Consider the following 22,377-nt stretch of genomic DNA (forward strand, 5'->3'; position numbering starts at 1 on the left):
TTATTAATTTTTTGCTGTGGCCCCGAGGCGCGTGCGTGTCCAAAATTTAGAAAGGCTCGGTTTTCAACCTTACCCTCAACGTTGCCTATAACTAAAGTACAGCAAAACAGCATCAGCATTGGATGATGGTGTTTAGCTTCGCGTTTAAGAGTGGAACGCGATAGCATTCATAGAGTTTATACAGCTGATAAAACTTCCTTGAGTCGACCCCATGGCTGCTTCGCATACTACTCAGGGTTCCCCTACAAGGTAGTCGATCCCATGGCTGCTTCGCATACTACTCAGGGTACTAGTATGCGAAGCAGCCATGGGGTCGACTCAAGGTAGTTTTATCAGCTGTATAAACTTGGAGATGCAGCAGCACCAGCAACGCGCAGAACTGTTGTCGACGCCGTCGTCGTTTTGCCCGCGTTCGCACCGAACGCGCGCGGCGTTGGTGACTGTTGCCGGTGCCTCTGGGGCGCCTACCGTCGCGCCTCTAACCTAAGCTGCTTCGCATTATCGCGCGCAGAGCGGCAGCTGTTGCCATTCGTTGCGCAATCCGGAGAGGAGAGGAGCGCCGGAGAGGAAATGAGACAATGAGAGGTTGGCGCTGAGCCGTGCTCCCTCAAGGGCTGCAGAAGATAGCGCCAACCTTTCCCTTTCCCTCAAGAACCACTTATCATCATCATCATGAGAGGAGGGGGAGGAGGATGCGCATGAAAGCTGAGAGGAGAGATTAGACAATGAGAGGACGGGGAGGAGCATGCGCATGCGCAGTAGGGGTGCGGACGCATGGCGGTTGGATGGATGGAGGGAGGTAGGGAGTGACATAACCCCGAGCATAAGATGCTTCGCATCTAAAATGTGATGCGAACGGAGCCGATAACGCTATCGCGTTCCACTCTTAAAGGCGAAGTTTAAGCGTCCTCCAATTTTTATGGCTGGGAGTGCTGGCCAGCCCCGCACACAGCCAAGGCGGCGGTAACGGAGCATCCTCTTACCATGTGACTTTAGGGTATCAACTGGACAACTAAGAGTAATGGGCTTGGTTTCATTATCCAAAAGTGTTCGTGGCCAGCCTTGCTTCGACCCAACTAGCCTAAGCTCAGCTTGAAAAGGCTGTAATTCCGTGCCTCATGTAACGAGATCATGCAAGTGCGCCTTAAGGCGCCTAAACTACGCTGAGGCACTTGCTACGTAGCGTATAGGTGGGTTGGTATGAATTCTTTTCAGAGTATAAACGTTAAAAACCCTAAAAACGATGAGAAGATAAACGCAACAGCGCGAACTACAATGGTATTTCGCTGTAGCACTTCGCAGATATACAGAATCAAGGAGTCGGCTTCTTTCGCTACAATAGCATGAGATACGGCGTTGCAATATCTTTGCCCTTTTGTGAGAATGTCTCTTACCCTTGCGTATTATCGGATAGCATTTGTTGTTGCGAATGCTGAAGAAAGCGTATTCTGCGAAGACCTTTGTCCGTTCTCAGATAGAATATTTGCGAAAAAAGAACGCCTCTTCGGCGGACGCATCATCATCAGCGGTCGCAGACAAACGTGAAGAGTGAGTTGCAAAAATTATCGAAGAGAAAAATTGTCAGAGTGCTCAGCACGAGGTCTGTTTTACTATTTTTGTTTTCAGCGGTAAAGCAGATAACATAAAGCACACGGATGCATAAGATATGATTGTATTTATGCGTGTCATTGAAAAAATGGCAGTTCTAAGCAGCATCTCTATGCGTGCTCCTTCGCTATCTCCCTTGTCTGCGTAGTTTGATGATTAAGCAGAATGACGAGTTTCTTTACGCCTGTATTACGCCATCTGTATAAGAGGAAACATTACATTGTTGGCACGGCTTATCTCGGGAAACTTCCACCCCATGCTTGCTCAGCACGGTGATTTTTTTTTTTTTTTGTGCCAGCAGAAGTTAAGGCGCATTTTTAAAATTTTTTATTTAGTAACTTCACTCATGAAGCGAGCCTCGTGAACTCTTCTCACGGACGGCTTGCGCGGGAAATGAATTTTCTAGGGGCTGAAGCGGCGTAATACTTCGCCAAGAACACGAATTAACGCAATCTATAAGATAGAACATATGAACAGAATTAATGTGCGGATCAATGTTGGCGATAGGTAGTGCCGGACTGGAGATTCGCTGCTTGAGATTATTCGTCTATCACTTCCTTCATTTCACTCCAAGTCACGAGAGGCGTTGCTGGATTGACACCCCAAAAATATCATACTTCGTACTCTTGACGTTATTCACAGCTGTGGTCTTCACCTTCCTTGTTGCATAGGAAATATGTTTCCACAAAAACCAATTAAAATCCGTGCGACTACTTGTTTAATAAACCTGCTTCGTTTCACAAGTAGTTCGACTTGACAAGGCACTTCAACCACTTTCTTTGGATGAGATAGAAACGTAGTATTTCTGAGGAGAGTTGCCTCGGTGGCTTGATTCAGCGGCCACAAGGGTGTCATTGCGAGCTGCTTCTTTAGCACGTTTCAACCGCAGGCAACTCCTTTGTTTTACAACTAAAGTAGGTGACGCCAAAATGTGCGTCTTTCACGTTGCAGTAGCCTCCGCAAATCACCCCTCTCACAGCTATCGCTTTTACGGCACTCTTGGAGAAACCAGATCGGTTGAAGAAATTCACGTTTGCGTGCTTTTTTTTATGCATTCATGGTTTCATGTGCGTGCACTTTGCCAACGATAATGAAGTAGGTAGTGTCTCCAACACCTAAGGGGGTAACAGCTGCACTTGCTCTTCTTACCATGTATGCTGCTTGACTGACCTCACAAGCCTCTTAGAGGCATACATGCACTCGAACGTGATTTGCTGAGACAATCGATGTGCGTCCCCCGTCTGGGCCGTTCATTGGTTGGGGAGTTGTACTACTGAACCTGTTTCACAGGTTTCATTACCTGTTGTATCGGCGCTGTACGAATGGGGCGGAATGCAACTTTGAGTTCAGTGTGCCGTGCTAATGGTGTGCTCGTTAAATAGATAGAAACTTTATATGTGAAAAAGAAATGAGGGACTAGAGGATTCCGACTATCTACTCGTTAAATAGTAATCTTAACATCTCGCGTCGTCCGTGCCTTCATTTCTGACCGCTTGCGTCCCACGCAGCCCACTGTACCATCAAGAACCAACGCGTGCGACCTTTACTTTTTCCCCTCTGGACCTTCCATAAGTGCGTGAAAAAGACAATTGCTCTGCATCTACTAAAGGGATATTAAATACGATTTTGATTACGACGGTTTGTTCCTCGTTAAGAACTTTCCATGCAATCCTCGTATTCACAAATACAAGGCGTAGCCGTCAATGTAAGTTCTACATGCAGGTGTACAACTTCGAAATGAATTCTCTTGGGCACAATATTGTCTTTTATTGCTGTTGTTTTTCTCACAACCAAACACGGACAGCGATTTATCGAAGTGAACCTGCCAATTCCAAGCTGTCCGAGCGGGCTGCGATGAAGCTCTGAATTAACTTATTATGTTTCTAAGCATACTATGCTTCTACATTTGTCTATAGGCTGTACAAAAACAAAGCGCACCGAACTCTGCCTATCAACAGCATGGACAAGCTCGAAAGCGCAGCCAGCATTCCCACGTTTATTACGGTGAATTCTCCTTCAAATCCTCTCACATACTTGTCTTTATTTCGGGGATATATATATATATATATATATATATATATATATATATATATATATATATACTTGACGTAATCACAGCTGTATTTGCGTGTCGCGTTGATCGCGGCGTTATTGTGCTGTAGGCGACTGCACGTGTTGCACAAAGCCATCGCGTGATAGGAAGAACGCTTGCAGCTATAGGATGGTATTTTAGCGTGCTCGGACACACTGTGTCGTGCTCAAATACTCCATGCAAAGCGGCTACACGGTTCGCAAAGACTGGACGTACGTGCAGGATTGGCGCCAATACATGCGACGCCCCTATTGAATGTTCGCGTGGGTTTCTACGGACGGTTGTTTCGAACTTGAGCCGTTTTAAACCGTCGTTGAAGTTGCATGCACGGCTTGCGTGTCCGCATCATCTTCTGTTACTTGTTCCTTTATAACTTGTAAATTGCTACGATGTCAGCGATACGCATGTGGCTTTGCGCAACACGTAACAAATACACACATGCATTTTCATAATTTTATCTCCGTGGTCCGACTGCGGCGCGGAAGTGTGTTCGCGCACGCTGGCACCTTCGCTTTATAGCGATGGTGCCAGCGTGCGCGACCCTGTCTGCTCTGAATGAACTTAAAGTTCCGAGTGACGTTCTTTCCTCTCGCGTTCTTGCTCTAGACTGTTTCCCGTCAATTACGCCATAACGTGCCTTGCTACGTTTCATCTCGGTGCACAAGCAGCCCGCTTACAACCGTGCACTGTTGTAATGCAGCTAATAGGGCTAATTGCTTGGGGTTATTTAATTAAGTTCCTGAGTTTTACGTACCAGTACCATCATATGATTATGAGGCACGCCGTAGTGGACACTAATAAAGTTATTCATCCATCCATCCATCCATCCATCTGCGGTTTTTTAACGTGCCCCCAATCCACGGTACACAGGCGTTTTCGCATTTCACTCTCATGAAACGCGGCCGCCGTGGCTGGCATTTGACCCTGCGCCCTCGGGTTTAGCAGCGCCAGGCCGAAGGCACTACGCCACCACGGTGGGTGCTTGCGATTTTTTCCTAAATGCCGTAGCAGTGCGAAGAAACCGGAGAGGAAAAAAAAACAACAGAGAGACACAAGTGCTTGCGTCTGTCTGCCAGACGCAAGCAGACGCAAGCACATGTGTCTATCTGCCTTTTCCTTCGCGTACTTTGTGTGTTTTCGCTGTCACTGTCTCTGAGAGGACGCTGTAGCTCTGAAGATCCAATCTAAATACATGGGAATGGAGAAATTGCTTTTTTCCGAATACACTGCACCAATCTCGATTGAATCTAGTGTTCAAATCTAAAGTTAGAATCTAGAGAGCGGAGGGAACAGCTTTTTTTAAAGCACATTACTTCTTTTACAAAACTTCATGAAACTTGGGAAAGTAAAAAAAAACAAAAAAAGCTCCAGTAACAAGCTATCAACACACCATATATCAGTATTAGGGTGTGTTCAGATAAGCGCAAACTAAGGAGTTTTATTTATTTTATTTTCTATCTGTAGACAGGAACCAACCTTCGTTTACCGAAGCTCAGCACGTATTTCTAAAAAAAAACAATTCAAATTTCACTAAAGGTGGAAAACAGCGTTTTAATGAATTGTAGATTTTACACGTTCGAAATGGCAGTAGTTGACTTTGGAACCCTCGTCTGCATACTGTCCTCTGCATAACCATTGTATTCAGTATATAATAGACTGAACTGGACCTGATAATAAATAAACGACCTGAATAAACTGATAATAAACTGAACGCGACGATTCGGTCCACTGTAAGGGCCGCTACTGGGTGGTTCTAGATAACAGATTCTGCTACTAGAGCTAGTAGCGGCAAGCGGAAGTACGCAGGGCGCGATAATTCGCCGATGCACGCCTGCGGCATCGGAGCACTGAACGCGATTGCATCTCCGATGGAAATTTTTCTTCCAAATTTAGGACTGCCCAGTTGGGAGTGCGGCCCTTACACGAGTCTTTACGGTATCTACATCACTAGCACTCTTGGTTGATGGGAAGTCAAGTCTATGTCGTCCACAGTATGCTTTCGAAAAATTGCCAAACTGTGGCTTTTGAGCAACTGCCTATGACTGAAGCTGAAAAATATTTCTCACAAACATTCAAAAGGTTTCTCAGAAACTAAAAAAAGAAGTATGCAACTACAGCAGGCACTTTTTTCGTTATGAAATCCCAAAGATGTCGAACTTGCAGAAAATGCAAACAAAAAAAGTTTTAGAGATGTTTAAAAAAAATAATCGCCAAATTTTATGAAAATTTTGTAGAATACCCATCCAGAGGTAGTAAATCAAGTATTGCAAAAATGTTCCAATATTTTATTTCAAGTAGAAAATTGAGCCAATATTAAGACCCATGTATGGTCATCATAACGATGTGTCTCGTTCGAATAATAAAATAAAGATCACACTGGTATTGAATTCTTAACTCACCTTTTTATTGCGTTAAAGAAGAGTAACTCAGATTGTGTCTTTTTTTTCCTTCTTTTAGCCATGAAATGAGTCCTACTTGAGTTTTCGGGGCTTCTGCATCCGTAATCCTACTACTTTCTACTACAGTATGTTGAAGTAACAAGCACACGAAGGCGCGTACAACAAGCTTTTCATACTAGTCGGGGGGAACCTATTTCTGGCATTGACCTCTAATTGTGCTACCTGAAATGAGCACCGTGTACATGAACAATGCACCAGCCTAGAGTTAGGAAAGCGCGATGACGCCAGTGCAGTGCATGAGCCAGCTGGGTAAGTTCGGATGAAGACAGTCGCAAAACGGGTCCCGAATATTTTTCTTTTTACACCGAAACTGTCTATGGCGAGGGTTCCGTGTATTCTTCGTTTCCCGTCAACAAATTTGCTTGTGCAAAAACTCAGCTCCCGAATTTGATGAAATATAGCTTCATTCTATGTCAAAGCTTATACGTCTCATCGCTTGGATATGCATTACCAGTAGATTAGTTATCAATAGGCACTATTTTCAAGATCAGTAGACTGTCAGGTAGATAATAAGGGTGTCTCAAAGATTTGCCGCTGAGCGACCTGCGTCGGCCATGCGTACGCTCGCACTGCCCTGCCTTTGTCGTCGTTCCAAGCGCTTGTGTGCCTAGTTTCCTTCCGCTCTCCCGGGGCGGGGGTCCCGTCGAGCGTGTCTAGTTTCCTCCGGCTCCCCGAGGTGCCGGTAGTCTTCCACACGAATGTATACCGCCGATAAACACTGCGGATCGAAATAAAAGTGTGTGTGCGTGTGTCTTTCTTCGGGATGACCGCCGTCACCGCTCAACAGAAATAAGATTGGCTCATACCTTTGATCTAAATTCTGTGTCACCTGTATGTCGTGTGCTTAGGGGCTTCACTCATACTTTTATATTAGGCATAAAATATTTGTACACCACGGAAGCGCGACTAATTTTCCAACACTTTTTTTTTCACGCACAACAAAACTGAGACAAGGTGTAAAAACTCGTTATCAAGCCGCAAAACGTTGGATAAATTAAACACGCGTGGTATAGGGAACACTTTTTCACACGTTAAACCTTCTACTCCACCTATATACCACCTCTTAAACGGACTTAAGGCCAAATGAATTGTTTTATTCTTCGCCCGACAATGCGCGAGAAAGTTAGAGGCCTATTTGGACGTCTTTTTTAAGGCGCCTTGGATTAAGCGTTCCACTTCAAATGTTTATTTTTGCTACGTTGTTCATGAAGTGCTGCACAATAAACAAAATAGTTTGTTCACCAATATATTGCTTTTGCTTGAAACTGGATGGCAAATTAGAAAAAGAGGGCATAAAAAGTAAGGTTTTCGCCTGTATTTTTTTTTATTTAAATAAAAGACTTTCCAACTTTCCGACAAAAATTTTCTACTATCGCTGTGTAATTCCCATCACATCTGCGGCTTCTGATTGGATAAACAATGTACAAGCACTACAGCGTCGTGTTGCGCCATGTCATGGGAAAAAGTAGTGTGAGACAGTGATGTTTGCAAAAACAGCTGCGGTAACTGACGGCGCAATTTTTGTACTTTTCTCTCATTATAGCTCTACGGCCGTCGGTCTCATCTGATGCACCCAAAAACGCTGCCAAGCACGCTCGAATGACAAGCATCATTGTGTACTTGTTGGTCCTAAGCTAAGCTGCGCAATTTTTATTTGTGCCGCTCTGATCACCAAAGGCCCATGCTCTTGAATATTCCAGTCCTTTCCAAAGAAGCCGTATTCTGAGACGCGTTCTGTACAACCACGTAAAGTACTTAAAGTTAAATCTTTCTTTCTTAAACTACCATAAAATTGGTATTAATACAGCGAATTTCCGCCTCGTCTTTTAAAAAAGAACATTCGCTGTTTTTTTTTTCAGCACCACATTATCCTTTACCGCACCAGACAAACCTTTTTATATGTGCATCGTACGGTAGCATGAAAAAAAAACACCGCCCAAGCACTCCGTATAGATGGTTAACAAGCGAAGCTGAAACGTGCGGACCCGGTGTTTAGCCGTGGGTTAATCCCGACGCTGTATTGTAGCGTTTCTCAATTATTGGTTACATGTTTGTGTTTCTAGTGGAACGCAAGGGCCAATGACGGGCGGATGCTGCTAACCACGACGCCGAGCTAACTCGAGATATCGAACGCATGCGACAACGGCGAGCCGAGGAGGCGGCGTTGCGTGCAGAGCAGCATCAACGTGGCAATGGCGGGAACACGTTCACCGGGGCCAACGCCCGCTTTCAGCGGGAGTTTCTCGAGCGGCACTTGGCGCACGTGCTTGGGTACGACGCAGAGAACGACGTCACTAACGGCACTGCCAATGGCGCGCGCGCTTGGGTGCGACGTAGAGAACGACGTAACTGACAGCGCAGCCAACGGAGACCTTTATCGAAACATGTGGCGAACGGTTTTTCGTTTCGCCTAGCCATATAGAGCTTTCGCTGTACAAAATACACAGGGTCTCTTATATTATCCCTAAGGCGACTCGAAGGCGAAAGCATAGGTTCCGATGCATTAATTACACGGTTTAATTAGCTACATTCATTTGCTGTCTCCTATCTTAGTTCGCTGAGTCATTCATCTTAAATCGCTGATAATCCGGTTTGCATCAAGCTGTCCCATGAAAATGTTGGCATACGTGGGAGCGAATCGTGTACCCATGCTTGTGCCGAAAGTTATCCACTTTCATCGCTGAGTCATCCATCTTACATCGCTTTGTCATCCCTCTTAATTCGCTTTGTCATCCCTCCTAATTCGCTTTTTTCCACTTAATTTGCTTCGTCCTCCTCCATAATTCACTTTGATTCCTCTTAATTCGCTTGGTCATCTTAATTCGCTTACTAATCTACTTTATTTCAATTTGATTACTCTTAATTCACTTTGACTCCTCTTAATTCAATTTGATTCCACTTAAATCGCACTGAGTAATGTTAACTGTTTGTTATCCACTCATGGCCAGTCATGCTTTGGCCCGCATTAACAGCATTTAACTGGCTGGGGAGCTCATTAATCTTTTAGAGGCGAAGCACCTTAGGGCCTAGCCTTGTCCCTCCCTCGTCGTCCGTAGCTCTGCTTTGCATGGAGTCCGCTAGGGGCGCTGAGGTGCAAAAGGGCTATATAAGCGCTCGTTCCCGACGCGCGCTCTCTTTCTTCTTCAGCCATGGATGATAGCGGTCGCTTCTAATAACGGCGCGCCCGCTATGGATGAAAAGGCGAGAGTGGCGGCTCAATTGCAAGCGGAGTCGAGGGCTCGCAAAGCTGATGCAGCACGGCGACGCAGACAACAAGCGGACCCGGAGTCTAGGGCGCGGGAAGCTGCAGCAAAACGGCAACGCCGGCAAGCGGACCCAGAGCTGAGGCCTCGCGAAGATGCAGCAGCACGGCAACGCCGGCATGCGGACCCGGAGCTGAGGGCTCGCGCAGCTCGCGCTTGAACCGAGCGTCGGCGCCACCAACGTCAGGTAGAGAACGGTTCCGGCGTTTTGACGCCGTTTCCTGCACTCTCGCCGCCTCTGAGTCGGCTTGCCGGCGTCGCCGTGCTGCTGCACTGATCTCAAGGGAAAACGAAGTCCGCACTTCAATACCATATACAACCAATAAAACAACACTGTATATCCTGTACACGCGTTGTCAATCATTTGCATGTTCGAGTGGACAATGTACGAGGAATTCACGGTTACCCGAATGATCCCCCGGTGCTTCGCCCACTCATCATCATTCACTTCGTGGATATGCGGTCATTTTTTTATACGATACGCGCTGGTGGCCTGTTTTCGCTCAAGGATGCTGAAGGTCGACTGAACGATGAGACCTATAAGGCTCATCCGAAAGCAAAAGTGCGCGGAAATAAAAAAGGTGGACATTGAGCTGCATGCACCTCTTATGTTGTCGTCTGGTTTAGCGGGTTGCTTCTTTCTTTTTTTGTTCTCAATGAATCTGTAGCAAAGAACCCGTTGTACTGCATTTCATCATATAGTAGCTGTGCCTCCGGTAATGGTGTATGCACTACCGCGACGAGTCTTGTGGCGAGTGAAAGCATGCGCCTCTACCTTGAAGCCGGCGCCCGGGTTGCGATGGATGAGCTGGTAGGCGATATCCTCGGCGTCACATCCTTCGGGTACTGCTGCTTCCCAGTCGCGGTGGCCCGAGTGCGCATAGCTTCCAGCAGGCGTGGCGTGCGTCACCTTGGACGTGGTCACGATGCCCGTCCACATGCCGGCATCCTGCGCCCACTTCATGATGCTAGGCAAGTGTGTGCTCGTGTCGTTGTGGCAGACGCCGCTCTGTGGAGGACACACGCGACAGAGCACACAGTTCTCGTTATTGTCATACATGCGAGAGTAGCCGGCATTGTTCTTTCCCGCTAACTTCTGCTTACACGCTATCGTCAAAAAAGAGAGACGCAACGAGTAGAATTAGACAATGCAGCTGGCGAACATTTTATAAGAAGAAATCTTTATCTTCGGGCAGCCGTGTGTTCGCACGTGTAGGGCTACGATGAATTTTTATAGGCAGTATTTTTCAGTATAGCTTAGCGTTTCTGATGTTAGTCTAGTGGACAATGCAACTATAGCTTGAATAACAACTTCATAGCGTTTCAGCATTGTTACCAAAGACAGCCGGTAAATGCTGGCCCGCCAACAAAAGTAAGTCAGACTGAACCTTTTCAAACTGCTGCACGTGAGAAGCCACCCACCCTTAGGAAGTTCATTATAGGAAGTTCCTCGTAATTCTTTTTCTTTTCGCTCTTCTAAGAAATTTCTCTGAGCACATCTATACAAAACAGAGACACGTGCTTGTGGCCAACTTAAGGGTGTATCAATGTTACGAAAGAAAAACTCACAAAACATTCATAACCTCGGGTGGAGGTGCCATGACCGACAAATGACCATTCATGCAAGGTTACGCAAGTGCAAGCATACATTCTAGGTATGCACGTCTACGTTTTTGCTCATCTTGGGCTCGGATTAGTTCAAGATAAACGTTTGTTGTATTTTTTTTCGTTTATTCATGGCCAACCAACATTCAGTGCTGCAGTCACGCAGCCCCAGAGTCGTCCACGGGAATTGTGCACGAACCTTGACGCGAGAGTCCACGCCGAGTGTTTCGACGTTGGCCTTGACGCCACAGAGGTAGGCGGTGGCCGTGTTCGCCGAGTCCGAGGTCTGCACGTCCAGGCCGTAGGTCTTGGAGAGGGACACGTGCGGGAACTCGTCCCACGAGAGCTGCTGCTCCTCGCCGCTCGTCTTGTGCAGCCGCTGGCCCTTGTAGATGCGCGCCGCGGTCACCGTGGGGATGCCCATGCCGTCACCCAGGAAGAGCACCACGTTGCGTGCACGGCCCACGTTGGGCTGACGCACCAGCCGCTCCCCAATGCCCTTGGCTGCCTCCTGGTACCAGTGATTCTTGTCAGCTGCAAGAAGGTAATGAGAAGAGACGGATCGAAACGTTATGATGGTTTACAGGTGCTGAGTGATGCGTTTGTTAGCGCTATGTTTATCTGCACCTAACCCCTTTCACGCCAACTTGGGACACTGGAGATCTGCCAACCTCTTTCACGCAAAATTCAGCCCCTGGGTATGTGTCGCTCTTCAGCAAGAACAACAATAAAAACGATTTAAATTTATCTCGTCTTGGGCGGAATCGAGCCAGCGTCACACGGATTCCTCAAGCACAACAGTCATACAATTTAGAGAGCTGCACCACAAATTTCGTTCTTTCTTACGTTGTAGTGTATTTTGTGTAACACTGCATGCGACAACTGTGCAAGCACTAGCCACCACGTCACACATTGATGGCCTCAAAAGGACCTATAAAGCACAATGTGTACATCTTGCAACACAGAAAAACCAGAAACATTTTGCACTTGGAAGAATGGCCATGACCGGCAACTGATCAAGTTGGTCCAACGTAGTCCGGAGTCCCCCACTGCGGCGTGCTCTTAATCACATCGTGATTTTGGCATGTAATACCCAAGACGTTATTTTAATTTTTTTAGGTATCCGATCAAAAGGTGGTTACAATCCGCTTAAAGCTTTGTTACACCGTACATGTCCTTCGACTAGCCAATTCTTTGAGCAAACTGAAATTTATAATTAACACTGGGATCAAAATTTCGGCCCAACATGCGTGTCTTCCGTGAACTATTTAGTCTAAATAAGAAAACATATCAAATGGCGTGTCATCTTCTTGGGGTGCGATCAAACATCGAATGCCATGCCGATTCAAAATTAGGTAGTTTGAAACACCCAGGACAGTATTGCATTTCAACAACTTACGACGTAGTGGTACGCATATTGAAGTACATTACAAAGTCCAAAGTTTACAGGCGAAAAAAAATGCATTTTTTCAACAGCCAAGTTCTCACAGGTGGCGTTTCACTGTGCACTTTAAGAAAATATGGCGGACTTGATCTGGTGCATTTGCTTGCGCGACAAATAGTTCGTCGTTTCTTCTTTTTTTTCCGTGATATTTCATAATTAATACTACGATCATACACCCAAGTTATTTTGTTAATGCTTTGTGTAGCCCAGTAGTTTCGTCCCAATATTCTGAGCGTTCTTGCTTGTATTGTTTTACGTATGAAGTATATTTCGCTGGGGACTTCTTTTTTGTTCTGCTCCCTGCTGAATATATCTACATAGTGTCAAGAAAGTGACTATGCAAACATTTATTTTTCATTTTTACACGGCCCCTTTACGACGGCGCTATCTGTACGTTCTCTGGTTTATTTGTCAGGGCATGGCGTGCTTCAGCCGGTCCCCAAGATGCCCCTATTTCCATGTACAAAAACAATTTTCTTTGGATTGCTGACTTTTTCAGAGTCGTCGCATGGCTATATGCGACACCAAATGATTGGACGGTGGTTAGGCCTAGGCCCAGCCAACTAAACTGCTGGTTTAAATAAAAGTTTGTTCCTCCTCCTCCTGGATTGCTGAGCCACACATGTACTGGATATGTACCACTTCTCAAAGCCTTGCTTTCACTACAAGTTGGGTCACTGCGTATCTGTCACTGAGTATGAGCCAATGCCAAAAAAATTATGTTATATATCTCTTCTGTTGGGTGGAATCGAACCCGCGTCATAAGAGTTAAGACAATATTGTATGAATACATATTCAGACGTGCGCCACGCGCGGACTTCGTAGTCGTGCTACCAGGTGGCGCAGCGTTTCCCGAGGGAGTGGAAGAGAGGAGCCCTGGTGGAGTACATGCCTCCTACGTGAAGCGTTTCGGTGGTGGAAATACGATGCATTGCTGCATACCTTCACTGCTAATCTCATTATCATTGACAGACATCCAGAGATGGTTTCTTCCTTCATTTTTTTCACTGATCCCTATCCCGGTAATTCTGACTATTTTTATGTACCGTGTTTTGTTTGATTCAGCCGGTATTTGTCATTAAATGGAGAATTTGAAAGTCTCCAGATGTGCTGGCGTCAACGATCTTTGGGAGATGCGACGCTGCATTCATCTTTGATTCTTTGCGAGACTTTTTCAGAGTCGTCGCATGGCTATATGCGACACCAAATGATTGAACGGTGGGGAGAGTGGCTTCTCTGCATAAATCACGTGCTTTTTAGGGGCGAAGCTCCTTAGGGTGTGGGTCTGTCCCTCCTCAGTAGTATGTAGTAAGTAGTAGTAGTCGTCGTCGTAGTAGGTAGCCACGTCTACTTTTACGAAAAAAAACGTAGCCGAAAGTTGTGTCCGTAGCGCGGAATCGAACCAGGGACCCTTCGCTTCCGAACGCGCTGCGCTAACCACTACGCCACGAAGCGCACATGGACACGCGCACCACGATGACAATAAATACCCAACATTAACGAAAGACTGCACGTTTCTAATGCGTTTGTGCTAGCGCGTTACGGCCCTTGTAAGAAGCTGGTGTAAGACGCTGTGGCCACTCCGCCTTAGCCCCGTATTCATAAACGCTCCTCGACTTCAACTTGACTTGCCACCGCCTTGGGCAGCGCGTTCGAAACGCGTTGAAGGCGGTGGCAAGTCAAGTTCAAGTCGAGGAGCGTTTATGAATACGGGGGTTATACTCTCTAAGCAGTCATGTGATGGCGTCGGCAAACGCGGTGCACGTTCCGGCATGAGTAAACGGCTGCGTAAGACGCTGTGGTCTCTCCCCCTTACTAGAGAGTACTGCACGTTTCTACCGCGTTTGTGCTAGCGTCCCCTTAAGCGGGAGATGGTGCAATTATAATGAAGGGCGCTGTGATAAAATAGGAATGACGTCACGTATGGAGCGTGTCATTGGTGGAAGTCAATCGTTCGATTTATTACGGCGAGACTGGGCGAATTACACGGAAGATTCACGGTTTACCGATGATTCCCTCCGGAGCTTCGCCCACTCATCATCATTCACCCCGTGGATATGCGGTGTTTTTTCCCTCTACAGACCTGCATCCTTAACTGCAGCAAACTACAGAATAGCACCATTGATTAAGTAGTACGCGGCCGGCATCGTGCACAGGGCAAGAAAGTAATAATATCGATACAAAGAGTCATTCGAGCCTTGTAAAAGTCACACAACTTGGCCCAAGGGGATGTACAGAGGCAGTTGGTAAATACGTTCTGCGGAACCCCGCGATGTGGAGGAAGGTTCGTAAAAGGGAAGAATTATAATTCCCCAGACTCAACCACAAGTGACCAAGGAAAGTGATAGTTCTTCGAGAAAAGAAATTTTGACAGTGGAAGCAACTATCTCGTTCATAAATAGGTAGCTGACACGGTGTAATGACGTGGCGGGTAGCTTATGGTACGTTATTACATCAGTGAAATGCTGGCCAGGTAGAAGGGCGAATTGCACCGTCCGTACACTTGAGAATTTCGGTTTAATATTTGCAACACAAAGTGGAAATGTATTTCCATTGATTGAAAGCCCTTGAAGTCAGCGGAGAAAGAGTACCAGGAGAGCTGTCAACATGGTATGAGTTCTTGGTATGCTTCCCGTGACGACGAGTAGTTCGTTTCGAGGCGGTTTGATATGCTAAATTAATCGTTCATCTGGTTATTTTCCAATTTCCTCTGATGCTTCTCGCTCAGTTCTCGTCCTAGACCACACTTACTGTTATTTTCTAACCTTTTGAGATTCTTAGCAAATGTTGCAGAGCGGGTAAGTGCCGTTCCTACTTAGCAATCAAATCAAGTCACGCTCCTTCATGAGAATTTCGCGTTCCCACCTACGTTATGAGATTATTCTGCAGAAACATTTCCTTCTTCCTGTATCTTTGCAAGCGCGTGCAGTTTACTTCCGCATATTTTTCGAAAACAGCCTCCTCCCCCACCCACGTCGTCCAGTAATAGTACCCGAAACAAGGGCTGCAGTGCGTGAAGGCCTTCAATAGACCATCACCTAGTATTTTAAAAAGCACACTATCAAAAGCGACATATCGGATCAGAGTCAGTGGTTTATAACAAACAGATGGCATAGAAATTGTTTTGACGAACGCAGTCTACGTTTTTAACCTGTACTTGACGTTTACGGGTTTTCTCTCAGTGTAGACACATACTTTTCATACTACGTTCTTGGGCAAGTTGCAGATATTTAGAGGGTGGGAAACAGGACCAAAATTGACAGTGACGAGAGAGAACACAGGAGAGTGTCTTTCCTGTCCGCTGCCCCGTCACTGCCAATTTTGTGCTCGTTCTGACTCTCTAAATAAACCTATACTTATGTACATGTAGCGTCAAAGAACTTGAAGCACAGCATCCGCCGAATGTCAGACCGTCGAGTCACAGTCGAACTTTCTACTGTTCGTCGCTGTAACACCCGCATTATTGATTTCAGCTCTCGTAAATAGGTGAATGGCACGATTACTTTGACGTTTTCCAGTGTATCGAGTAATAGTCGACGCGGATTTGTCATTTTTCGTAAACTGTCAAAGGAGCTACAGTTGAAAAACGGTGAAAACAAAGGTGTACGCATCACATCATTGAAGGCGCGGCTTCCCATAGAATCAAACATGGGCGCTCGATGTGCATATTTAGAGCGATAGCTTTCATGGGATGGTCTCCCCCATTTGCAGTTCGTATGTATGTTTCCGTCTCTCTCTCTCTCTCTCTCTATATATATATATAACAATTTCGATGGTCACTTTACAAACTGGTTTGCTCGAATAATTGGGCTACAGACGCACTCCTAGAGTACTGCACGGGCTCGGGCTTACCCGAAAGCCCGGGCCGGGCCGGGTAGCGCAGTTTTTTCACGGGCTCGGGCCGGGCTCGGGCATGGCGTGTGCTTTTTGACCCGGGCCCGGGCCGGGCTCGGGTTTTTTGACGCGGGCCCGGGCCGGGCTCGGGCTTTCTGGTGGTGCGCATGTAACGTGCAGCGAGTTAGTCTCGGGCCAGGTTCGGGCCGGTTTCGAGCCGGGCTCGGGCCGGGCTCGGGCTTAAGGTAAAGGAGTGGCGGGCCGGGCCGCGCGGGTAACGGAGATTATTTTCGGGCCCGGGCCGGGCCCGGGTCTCGCCATATAAGTTTTGATCGGGCTCGAGTGGGCAGCCCAATGTAAAAACGGGTACGGGACGGGCCCGGGCTGAAAAAATCGGCCCGTGCAGTGCTCTACGCAAGCCTACAAAGGCGGAATAAAACACCCAAAATTACCCTCGTCCAGGCAGCGCTTTGCGATGCTTTACGTGTTAGGCACATCGCATAGCAGCTATTTTCACTATTAGACTTCACGCGCTCATCTTCTAGCTGACGATAACGATCGACATTACGGGACGAGTTCGTCGCCGAAATGGACTGCACGTTTGTCACTGTACAGGGACGCTGAGGCGCGTTTCTATACAAGCTCAAGCGGGTCGTGTTGTGTGATTCAACACGTTTTAATGCTGAATAAACGTTTTAGTCCCTCTGGAAGGTCTACTATGGTGGCTCAGAGACGCGTTCACCACTGAAAACTGCAGCGGGCTTCTTGTCGCAATGCGCCTTTCGGACACACCGAAAGTTCGTGTCCATTGATTGTGTCAGTGCTTTTTATCTGCACAATTTTCTTTTTTTCTGAAACAGCATGGAGTGCATATGATGAGCGTGAAACTAAGACAACATGCGTGGATCAAAGTATATGTGATGGTGTCGGACACAGCCACAGGGAAAGCACGAACGAATACTGCTCAAAAGAAATGCTAACTATCACGCTTGCCGGTCACAACAGCTGGCCAATCATTTCTGTGCCACTGTCTGTCACGCTCATGAAAAAGTACATTGCCTATTCCAAGCAGTTTAAAAATTGTCCGAGCTTTTTTTAATTTTTTATGTGCACCGTTGCTTTTTCATTTTGACCCAGCTACAATATTTTCCGTGTCATGTCAGAAGGTAGAGTAAAACAGTGAAATCTAGTGTCATGCTTTATGAAACCAAATTGAACGTACAGTATTAGCAGCAGCCATACCGACGTCTCAATGCAGGGGATTAAATTCTGTTGTTCGAAATACATATAGCAATACAAAGCACCTGCTGCTCCAAACCCTAATTCGTGCCTGTTTACGTTGCTTACACAACAATCACGAGTACATGGCTCACGTGGTTTTCTTTTTTTAACGTTTTCCTTTGTTGCTGGTCATTTGTATAATTTAACCTTCAAAACCTAACGTAGCGACACAGAGCGAACAAGGCTCATATGTAGAAACAATGAGAAACCAAGTGACACCGGCATATACTCGTATAATATAAAAACGATCGTTGGCAAAGTATAAAGAACGCACGTGGACCAATGGTAATCAACCCCCTATTATTATACTTTTTTAGCATGAAGAAACACAATACGTTGCAATTCAAAGTGTTTGGTTGGTAGCAAGGGTTTCAGGTTTCAATTGTTTGCAGTGGTAGCAGGTAAGGTTTATTAAATATTTTCGGATTACTTGCTTCGTGAGCCTGAAATATGTTTGCATCTCTGCGAAATAACGACAACATTCGTCGAATCCAAAAAGTTGCGTGTTGTAAGGCGCACATACTGACGCGTTTTATGCGCTTGAATGTCTAATGCATATTGCCGCTTGATGTCGATGAATGTCTTCACACTATATTGCACTCAGCTGTTGTGCTGGAGGATCCTGAGCTTGTGCATTTGCGTCCCGCGAATTGACGGAAATTGGCACATACTACCACATGGTTATTCTTGAACCTGTAAGATAACTCGAGGCATTGCAAGAGGACGTTTAATGTAGACATAGTATTACAGTGTCGCCCTCGCTACGCAAGATTATCTACCAATGGGGAGGTTAGTGTCCCAATATTGCACAAATGGCTCAGAACGAAGGGGCTCATATTCAGATTCCGTGGTCTGGGTTGGTAGTCCGAAATATTTCAAGACTAATATCTCCTTGCGGCTCTGCGGGGAAGTGGCTTGACAGCGCTACGTCGAAGCAATAATTGTTACATGAAATTGGCACACATGGCAAATTCAAATAATAATAAATTTAGCGCCACAAATACGATAACAGAGCATTAAGAAACGTGCACTACGCTACGACAAATTTTCTTCGCGGACATTTTTTTTCCACTTGAGATAAAGTCCTCAGAAGACAGTGTCTTTAAAAAGCAGCGTGTTTAGTTTGTTTACCGACTTCCAATTTTTCGAGAAGGTAGACAAATTAATTTAGGAAGAACAGCAACTTTGGTTAAAGTGAGATCTCTGGCTTGGCTGAGCGACGAATTTTGATGTGCACACAACATACGGATCTTAATGTTCTCGCTCACCTTTTCCAAAGACTATTAATTTCTGATGAAAATAGCAAAAACCGCACTTTAGCTCTTCAGAAACATAATCCATTGAAACGGCGCCATGACGTTTATTTGCTAAATGACCCAGGTCGAGTTTTCCTCCCTCGATTTCACAGCATATATGCAATGCACTAGGGCAGCTTAGACTTTAGTAATCGCGCCATCTGGCAGTGCTAGAGAACTGGATAAAACGCACAGTGTTCAGAACGCGTTGTCGTTGAATAAATTCACGGAATGCCTTGCGCGCAAATAGACTGCAGCGTGAGACTATGGCGCCATCTTTTTTATGGCAAGTGTCCTTGACATGTCGTCCGTGTGGCGAATTGAATTGTGCGGTTCCTCTATGATCTTTTTGTACATCTATTAATTAAGCTGAACGGGACAGATACAAGCTGTCAGGTCCCAGGGTGTATTAGTCACTCAAGCTGCACAGACGTGTCTTAGTTCCCCAATGAATGTGTATAGAGCACTCAGATTGCGCCGAACCACAGCTGGCGTTCACACAAGAGATGTCACGCTATCAGGACTTCATTAGGGCATTACGAAAGGCCGGGTGATATGGTTCGGCAATTATTGAAATTCCAGCAGTGATACCCTATTAAATAGGGATTCTTCTTTGTGCCCCCACGCGGAAAGTTTTGAAGCTACTCACTAGCACTAGCGAACGGGTGAGGGTACAACATTTCTGCAGAAACGTTGTACCCTCTCCCGTACAAAGCGTACAACGTTTCTGCAGAAACGTTGTAGGCTAGGAAAAAGATTACATTGTTCAACTTTTCGCAGGTTCTAATTAGCGGACAGGCAAGGATAGGAATAAACTTTATATGTCCAGGCAACACATATAGCCATCAATCATATGAACTATATGAGCACGCAAGAACACTTTTTTTGCATTTGGACAATCTGCGATTCCCCGGCATGACCTATACGGATTCGATACTTCGAACTCTACTCAACGCACGTCCCTAAGCTAAGTACTGATACCGGCAACACTTGTAATGTGGCGATACTTTATTATTGCGATAGCAATTATATGGACACTCAAAAGCAGATTTCTGCCGTCGGCGTCGCCGTCGCCGTGAGGTTCCGTATGACGTCAATGGAGATGAAATCGTCGCCGCGCGCCGAACGCTGTATGTGCGAGTGAAAGGGCGCGAGGGACGCGCGCTTTCACGCGGAGTGAACGCACGGCGGAGAACAAACGCGCGTTCTGCGCTGTGCTCCCTTAAGGGCTGCAGAAGTATGCGTCTCTTTCCTCCTCTACAATCACCATATGTGTAGAGCAAACGTGCCTTCTTCCGACGCGCGACAGGCTGTGGGGGAGGGGGGGGAGGGAAGGGAGGCGACGTTTAGCTGCGGCACCACTTGCTTATTTATATCAGAGGCTGCGGCAACAGTCACCAACGCCGCACGCATTTTAAGCGAACGCCGGCAAAACGCCGACGGCGTCGACAACAGTTCTGCGTGTTGCCGGTGCTGCTGCATGTCCACGTTTATACAGCTGATAAAGCTGCTATTATTACTCCGTATAGCTCTCTACAAATTTGCTATCGCAATTGATGCTTCGCCTTTCAGGTGAAACTGCGACAACTTTATTGACTTGAGTCACGGATTACGACCACCTTTTGTGAATATTATAGATATATATTGTGAGCACAATATTCATCCTTCATCTTCGTTACCTGTATATAATCATCATCACTGTGTGCGTCACCTTCGTTCAGCGCATGGCTCAGTCGAATCAAGGCGTCGACACAACTGCTGTGCTGCTGCCGTTGAATATGTATATGTATATTATCAATAAGAAATGATGTCGGAGTTCTATAGAATGCAGCATGATGTCCAGACGGGCTATTTTGTCGATCTTCATCGCAGTCGATTTTTTATATGGACGCGCTGCAATAGAAATATTAGTTGTGAGTGAAGCACTGTCCCATAGTGTTTTGATTCTTACCTCTTTCTGTGCGCGTCAGCTACTGTGCAATGAAAAAAAAATCTATTGATATGATTTACAGAACCAATCTATTGGGGTACAAATCACACAAAACTGATAATTTAGACTGTTGAGTTATACAAATAATTCGTGTTTTTGTTCCAAAGAACTCTCTTATTAATGGAACAATCTCACGCATGCTGAAATAAATTACGTTGTCGTATTCAACAATTGTGATGTCTATTTTGGTACAGAGTTAATTGTAAACTTTGTGGTTCTCTGCATTTATTAATTTACTGGTTTCCGAAAGCTTTGTGAAATATTTGAGGTGCTAAAAAAACGGGCAAGTTTGCACTCGATCGCGCAAAGCTTATAGGCACAGCGAAACTCACTGGCTGCTACTACTAGGTATTAAATTGGTTGCTGCTAGGTCTTCACTTGGTTTAACTTAACTACGCATGTAGGAAGGTATTCTGGAGCGATTATTTTCGGAGGTACCTTCCCTTTTGCGTCATTTCGCGTGACTAGCGCTGGACACATCAGCGCCTACAAGCGACAGCGTTCCTGGAATGCCACAAACGCAGGCAGGCTAACCAAGGTTGACATACTGCCAAGAACGCTGCTGCTTGCCGACACCGAACGCGTTCGAGGCTAGCCGCTCGATATCAGTCGGCCAGCTTCGCTTTGTGTTGAGCATTGCGCGGCCTAGTGCAAGCTTTCGCCTTTTTTTTTCTCCTGGCTCAGCGCGCCGCACCGAGAAGAGAGGCGGGAGTCGGAAAGGCAGGAAGTTGGCGAGGAGGAGAGCGCGTGAGCGTGCAGGCGGTCTCTTCCTCCTCCTCCGGGTTGCCATGGCTACGGCGCGGCAGTTTCTTGGCACGCAGCACAAATTACGGCTGGCTTAAACAGCTTCGCTGTTAGAAGTCACAGTGTCGCCCCAGAAGGCGAAGCATCGATTGCAATAGCGAATTAGTGGACGGCGATACAAAGTACGGATAGAAGTTTTATCGGCCGTATAAACTTGTAAACATACGCATTCTAACTAAATTAACAAGCATGGTGTCATGCGCGCATAAGCAAACATGAACGCATCTCACTCGATCACCGCGGAAACTCGCTGTGAAAACGCTGGAGTGAGTGAGCGCGCCAGCAGCAGCAAGCAAATTGAGCTTCGTGCCGTCGCTCGCATCAACGCGATCTTAGCCACGAAAACACAAGAAGCTGCAAAAGCTGCCTTAAAAATTCGCTTACTAAGTAAATTGACAAGCACGGTGTCACGCGCGCACAGGCAAATGTCAACACATTTCCCTCGATGACCGCGTAACTTGCTATTATAAATATGGAGCAACGAAGAACGGCAGCAGCGGCGAGCGCATTGCCTTCCGTGCTGCCTCTCGCTTGAACGCAAACTAGGCGGGCGAGAACACAGTGCACACGAAGCCATCAACAGTCGGTTAGCCTTCGAAGCCACCACACATTACCTCCAAGACAGGACGACCGCCGCTACGCAGACCCGCGCCATTCGCAGCCCCGGCCGGAGTAGAAGTGGAGACACACGCTACCCTGCCT

The 22,377-nt window shown here is 46.4% G+C and overlaps 1 protein-coding gene across 1 annotated transcript in view; it reads right to left on the reverse strand.

The window, feature by feature from the left end:
- Window positions 1-22,377, reverse strand: part of LOC119441373 (alkaline phosphatase-like) — a 101,744-nt gene that overhangs the window by 27,988 nt on the left and 51,379 nt on the right. Inside the window, exons 2-3 of the mRNA XM_037705985.2 lie at window positions 11,227-11,561; window positions 10,198-10,431 (exon numbers count right to left, since the gene is read on the reverse strand). Of these exons, the coding sequence (XP_037561913.1) occupies window positions 10,198-10,431; window positions 11,227-11,561 (569 nt within the window). The remainder of the gene's footprint in view (window positions 1-10,197; window positions 10,432-11,226; window positions 11,562-22,377) is intronic.

The sequence above is a fragment of the Dermacentor silvarum genome, chromosome 2 (assembly GCF_013339745.2).
Source record: "Dermacentor silvarum isolate Dsil-2018 chromosome 2, BIME_Dsil_1.4, whole genome shotgun sequence".
NCBI classification, from domain to species: domain Eukaryota; kingdom Metazoa; phylum Arthropoda; class Arachnida; order Ixodida; family Ixodidae; genus Dermacentor; species Dermacentor silvarum.